Source organism: Aethalodelphis obliquidens, unplaced genomic scaffold, assembly GCF_003676395.1.
Source record: "Aethalodelphis obliquidens isolate GAN/ISIS:26980383/991018 unplaced genomic scaffold, ASM367639v1 scaffold8, whole genome shotgun sequence".
NCBI lineage: Eukaryota > Metazoa > Chordata > Mammalia > Artiodactyla > Delphinidae > Aethalodelphis > Aethalodelphis obliquidens.
In genome coordinates this window covers 2,164,003-2,170,002 of record NW_020837952.1, presented here as the reverse complement: position 1 = coordinate 2,170,002, position 6,000 = coordinate 2,164,003, and the positions used below count along the sequence as shown (strand labels likewise).

Here is a 6,000-nt window from a genome sequence, read left to right as displayed (position 1 = left end):
TCAGGGTGTTGGTGCTTGCCAAAGATTTCATGTCCCTGAGCTTCGGAGACTGTATCTGGGGAGGCAGTGTGTCCTGGGGTGAGGGGAGGGGAAGGCAGGAATGGACACCCCAGCACAGAGGGGTTGTGCAACCAGGTTACGACTGGCCAGGACAGGATGTCGGGCTCTTTGCTGTAGGGCTGGGGAGGGGATGGGAAGGGGGGAGGGGAGGTAGAAAGGGCCTGTAAGGATAGCAATGAGAGGGGTAGGGGGCCAGGGACCTGCAGGGCAGTGACAGGCTTCGAAATCTGTGGGAGGCAACCACGGCTGAGGCCCAGGTATACACAGGGGGTGCACTGATATGCCAGAGCTGGCCCGGACCACCACCTCTTGCAGCCCAGCCTGAAATCTGCCTACTGCGAGCCACCGGGCTCTAGACCCTGCCTCTGCGGTTCTCTCTTCACCCTCGGGCGCAGGCGCTGCTGAAAGCTGGGTGTGCAGGCTTGAGTGTAAGGGGGACACGGGGGAGGATCTGGGGAGAGGTGACTGGCTAGCCCTGATTCTGCCCACCTAGGAAGCCTGGGAACGCCCAACTCCTCCCCTTCACGCAGTCTAAGTGCTGCCACTGAATCACTCTTGGGCTGATGGTCCCCTGCTGGGGTACGTTCATTCCTCTTACCTTGGCTTGGCCCCCAACATGTCATGTAACTTTGGGTTAGTCACTCACCCTCTTTAGCCTTTTGCTTCTACGGCTGTAAAATGAGAAGCAATGCCTCTGTCCACACCATCGGCTTCCTCCCCTGGCACCTGCCCCAAAAGGAGCTAGCTGGCAATCACAGCAGAACAAAGATCGGGATGGGCCGCCACAGTGTGAGCTGGAGCCCACATGCTCCCCTGCCCGAGGAGCAGCCCTGAAGACACTCAGGCATGGTCTCCGAATCTCTCCACTCCCACCTCAGCTTGGTGGTTGAAGACGGTGATGGGGATTCTGGAGGCAGGAAAGAACTTCCTTCCATCTCCCCCATCCCCCAGGTGCTGCTCCAGGCCGGCTCGACCCCCCTTCCCTCCTTGGCCTCGCTCTCCAGGGATGTCCTCACATACTCTGTGATTCAGCCACTGCCCACATTCTAATACTGGCCCGTGGCCTCTCAGTCCCCGGCACCCACATTGCTCGACTCCGTGAGGCCCCAGGGCTGGGCTCCTGGGCAGAAGGGGCAGTGGTGTTCCCCTAGAATCCAGTGCATGCTGCCCCCTGAGCTGTGTAAGGCCCTGCCTGGACCTCTGGCCGACTGCCTACGGGGCTTCTCCACCTGGATGTCACACGGGCACCACAAACTCAACCTGACCCCATCTGAGCACATCAGCACCTTCCTCCCTTCTCATAACGGCACCATTCGCCCAGAGACTCAGCCCCCAAGCCCCCATCTCTTCTGGTGTCCCTTCACCCCTTATCTATGTCCAGCCTCTTCTCAAGTCCTGTCAATCCTGCCCCAAGCCGATTGCCTCTCTCCATCTTTTCTGCCCCTGGATTGTTTGTCTACTTTAAAATCACCAAACACATATGGAGCACTTGTTATATGCCTAGTCCTGTTCTGAGTGCTTTACCAATACTAACGCATAAGTTTCGTTTCACAGAAGAGGAAACTGAGGCACAGAGAAGTGAAGCATTTTACCCAGCGGCTGGACTTGAGCCCAGGCAGCCTGCTCTCAAGTCTGGGCTCTGAGCACCCCTCACGGGACCTCTCCCGAAGTCTCCTTGCTTGTCGCTGCACCTCCAGTCTCCTCCTCATTCAGTCCCTCCCACGTGTTGCTCACAGACGCATCCTTCTGCCCTTCTCGATTAAGAAAATGCTTTAGGGCTTCCCTGGTGGCGCAGTGGTTGAGAGTCCGCCTGCCGATGCAGGGGACACGGGTTCGTGCCCCGGTCCGGGAAGATCCCACATGCCGCGGAGCGGCTGGGCCCGTGAGCCATGGCCGCTGAGCCTGCGCGTCCAGAGCCTGTGCTCTGCAACGGGAGAGGCCACAACAGTGAGAGGCCCGCGTACCGCAAAAAAAAAAAAAAAAGAAAATGCTTTAATGACAAAAATGACTCCAGCAGTGTGGTCTTTCTGGAGCATGCCCTGCTCAAAAAACCTTGGAACCGGCCCCTTCTCCCCCAGCCCCATTTCCCTACTTCATGCTAAGAATAAAGCCCATTCCCTGGGCTAAGGATTCAAGGATGTGACCCCAACAAGCTCCCAACTCGCCTGGGGAGTCCCTCACTGTTCCTGGCTCCCCTCAGGCACCCTGTCTTCTAACCTCCCTGACGCCACCGGTTCCGACCCCGGCACTGCACGGGGGTGAGTTCTGAATGTGTGATGAATCGTTCTTCCCTGAGGAAAGTCTGCAGGTCTGATTCCTCTTTGAACCACCAGAGCATCTACCACAGTGTGTCGCACAGAGATAGGCACGACACACGTGACGAATGAATAACAGTGGAGCCAAGCTGCTTTATGAGGGTGGAAATTAATTATTTCATTAAACAACATTTGTGGAACCCCTAAGGCTAATAGCTCACTTACGCTGAGAGCTTATTATGTGCTGGTCACTGTGTGAAGCCCTTCACATACATTACCATTTAAACCTCTCTGCAGCCTTGTGAAGTCAGTATTATCACTATCCCCCGTTTTATAAATGAGGAAACTGAGGCTCTGAGAGGGGAACTAACTTGTCCAGAGTCATACAGCCTTCAAGTAGAGAAGCTGGAATCAGAACTGAGGCTATCTGACTCTTAAGTCCGTGCTCTTGATCACCAGACCTCACTGCCTCCAGAGGCCAGCAAAGTGATAGACAGACATTCCAACATCTGGGTGCTGTCTCAAGACCACGTAACGGGACATATGAGTGATGTCAAGGTCATAGAGTCCAACATCTGAGAAACATCATAGCACTGACAATGTCAAAATGTCTGAGGAATATAAGGATTGTATATGATGTTGCCCTTTGCTCAGCCAAACATTTACCAAGCGCCCACTACATCCATGCCAGGCACCGTTTTAACCCAAGGGCGTAGTGCAAAAATGCATCCTCTCATATAGTTGGTGGGGCGAGAGAGAGAGAGAGAGACCAAAAAACTAAACAAAAATTATATGGCAGATATATACACTACTAAATGTAAAATAGATAGCTAGTGGGAAGCAGCTGCATAGCACAGGGAGATCAGCTCGGTGGTTTGTGACCACCTAGACGGGTGGGATAGGGAGGGTGGGAGGGAGATGCAAGAGGGAGGAGATATGGGGATATATGTATATGTATAGGTGATTCAGTCTGTTATAAAGCAGAAACTAACACACCATTGTAAAGCAATTATACTCCAATAAAGATGTTAAAAAAAATTATATGTCAGAGGTGACAATTGCCATGGAAAAAAATAAAGCTGAGTCAGGAAAAAGGGACTGTCCGGTGAGCTGGGTGGGGTTACATTGGTGGCACTGGTAGTTGTATAGGATCAGGAAGGCCCCCCCGCCCCCAAGAAGGTGAAGTCTGAGCAGAGCAGTGAGGTAAGTGGGGGAGTGAGCCATGCAGCGACGTGTAGATATCTCAGGCAGAGGACCAGCAAGTGCAAAGGCCTTGAGCTATGCTTGGCCCAGTCTAGGAACAGCCAAGAAGCCCACGTGGCTGGAACAGAGGGAATGGGGAGAGGAGTAAGCAAGAGTCACAAACACAGGAAAACGCCAAGGCCTACATAAATTCAGGCTCTGTGTAACACTGCACGTCTGGGAACAGTAATAGGATTCATTCATTCCACATGCCTGGCACTGTCCTCAGTCCTGCCAACACAAAAACTGCTACAGACAGGATCTCTTAGAGTCTAACGGGGAAACAGACAAACTCCACAGTGCCACGTGACAGGTGCTAGGTCAGGGCACTATGAAAGTACAGAAGAGCGCATCTAACCCACACTAGGGACCAAGGAGGCTTCCTGGAGGAGATGGCACTTGAGCTGCCAAGCAGGAGAAGGAAAACGCTCCAGAACACAGATGCAGAGAGGGAGGGGAAGGCCAGAACCTGGCATGCTGGGCAGAGCCTCAGCAGCAGTGCCAGGGCCAGGGAGCAGCTTGTGGGAGGAAGGGGTCAAAGAGAAGGGCTTGGGGAGGAAAGTGATGGGGTGGGGAAGGGCTTGGGTGTGTGGGGACTGACAGAGCACCTGCCCAGGGAGGCCCAAGTTTAAGCAAGTGTGTTGGAAGTTGGTGGTTATGGAGTGGGAGATACCAGGTGAGTAGAGGTGATAAAAAGACTTCAGCAATTTACCTGCTGGTCCAGAACCCTGCTATCTCACCGGCAATTAGGTGGGTCCACCTGGGAGATGACAGGGAAGCAGAAGGTAGGGGGCCACCCCCACCTGCACCAGATCTTGGTTTCTCATCCCATCCTACAAGGATCAGATCCTTCTTTTAGGTAGATCTCTGTGTCCTCACCCTGGGGCAGCTCCAGGAGATTCCTCAAATAATAATAACTCAAATACTCACAACCCTTTGTGGTCTTCAGTGTGCTTCCACCATCATAACCCCTGTGTCTCACAGTAAATCTAGGATGGACAGAGCTCCGCTGTTATCCTCCTTTCCATAGGAGACGCGGCAGCTCAGAGAGGTTAAGGCTTTGTCAAAGTCACACGGCCAGTGGGTGACTAAGTTGGGACTCGAGCCCAGCTCTTGAAATTGCAAATCCCACGGCAACACTGCAGCAACTGCAGAAAACAAGGCCCGGTGATGGCCGAGTCCCAAGGATAAGACTGGGAAAGGGGGTGGGACAGGCTCTGGAATGGGGAGGATGACAGATACAGGGGTGGTGGAGGCTGAGAATGGAGGCAAAAAGGGAGCAGTGCAGGGGGTTGGAGAGGTTTTGAGACAGACCTAGAGGCCTCTCCAGAAAGATCTGGTAAAATGTGCCAGCAGGGTTGAAAAAAATACAAGCTGCATCCTCCCAGCCCCATGTCTCTGTGACAAGGTAGGGAGGGGCCTCTTGCTCCCATTTCACAGGTGAGAAAAGGGAGGCAAGGAGAGGTGCCCACATGGCTTGCCCAAAGGCCCACAGGAACTCAGGGCCCAGGGGGCCTTTTGGAAGCCGGTAGGGTAGACAAGACATCGGAGACTTTTCCCACTCCAGCGTGAAGGACGAAATAGAGATGATGAGAGGGGAGGTGGTGATGGAGAAAGCAGGGCCGCATCCAAAGAGGGAGAGGAAACAGGCAGAGGTACAACGGAGCCTGTCAGCGGCAAAGATGGTGGAGAGATACGGCCCTGACACCCAGCTCCAGTTACAGGCAGGCAGCATCAGCTGGTCGGGTGTCACGGACTCCCGGCCCCTCCTCCCGCCCGCTTGGACCCGTCCACTTGGGCAGTTCCGCAGCGCAGAGCTGCCTGGTTCCTGAGCGGTGAGGATACCAGGAAGGAGGGGGCGGGAGGAAAGGGCTGTGCGCCGCCTCCTCCACTTCCGCTTGCAAATCCGCAGAGGCCTCCGCCGCAGCCTACAGGCCCGCCCTGGCCCCCCCCTCCCCCCATCTCCCGCCCCCCTCCCCGCGTCTGGATGGTACGCTCCGGTCCTCCTGGCCCGGCTGCAGTGGATGTTGCTAGAACCCACGCGGAGGAAGGAAGAGACGCAGGCAGGCTGCGGTGACCCAAGCGGCCGCCCGTGCCTCAGGGACCCCTTCCCGGAGAGACGGCACCATGACACAGGGAAAGGTATCGGCATCTCCCCCACCTGCATCATCCTTCATCCTCTGGTTCCCCCATCTCCCTGTCATCCTAAGCAAACTCTCAGGACCACTGTAAGCATCCTCCCTCGGCTCTTATGCGAAGGTCCTGCGTGGTCCTTGCCGAAGTCAGAGGCCCACAAGGCCTGTTTCAAGGAATGGGTTGTGGCCTCTTCCTGCCCACCAGGCTCACCTCTCCTCCCATCTACATTCCATCAATTGCTTTGGCATCACAGGAGCCTTCACAGACGCCCATGTCGCCTTAAGGAGTCAGCTTAGGCGTCTGGTGT

At 55.0% G+C, this 6,000-nt stretch overlaps 1 protein-coding gene across 3 annotated transcripts in view; it reads left to right on the top strand.

Moving 5' to 3' along the window:
* The first annotated feature begins 5,487 nt into the window (after positions 1 to 5,487).
* FAIM2 (Fas apoptotic inhibitory molecule 2) overlaps positions 5,488 to 6,000 on the top strand; it is a 44,384-nt gene continuing 43,871 nt past the window's right edge. The window contains exon 1 of one of the 3 annotated variants that reach the window (XM_027106218.1): positions 5,488 to 5,699. In XM_027106218.1, the coding sequence (XP_026962019.1) occupies positions 5,582 to 5,699 (118 nt within the window). In that variant the 5' untranslated portion in view covers positions 5,488 to 5,581. The remainder of the gene's footprint in view (positions 5,700 to 6,000) is intronic. The other 2 variants (XM_027106217.1, XM_027106216.1) reach the window with 2 other exon arrangements.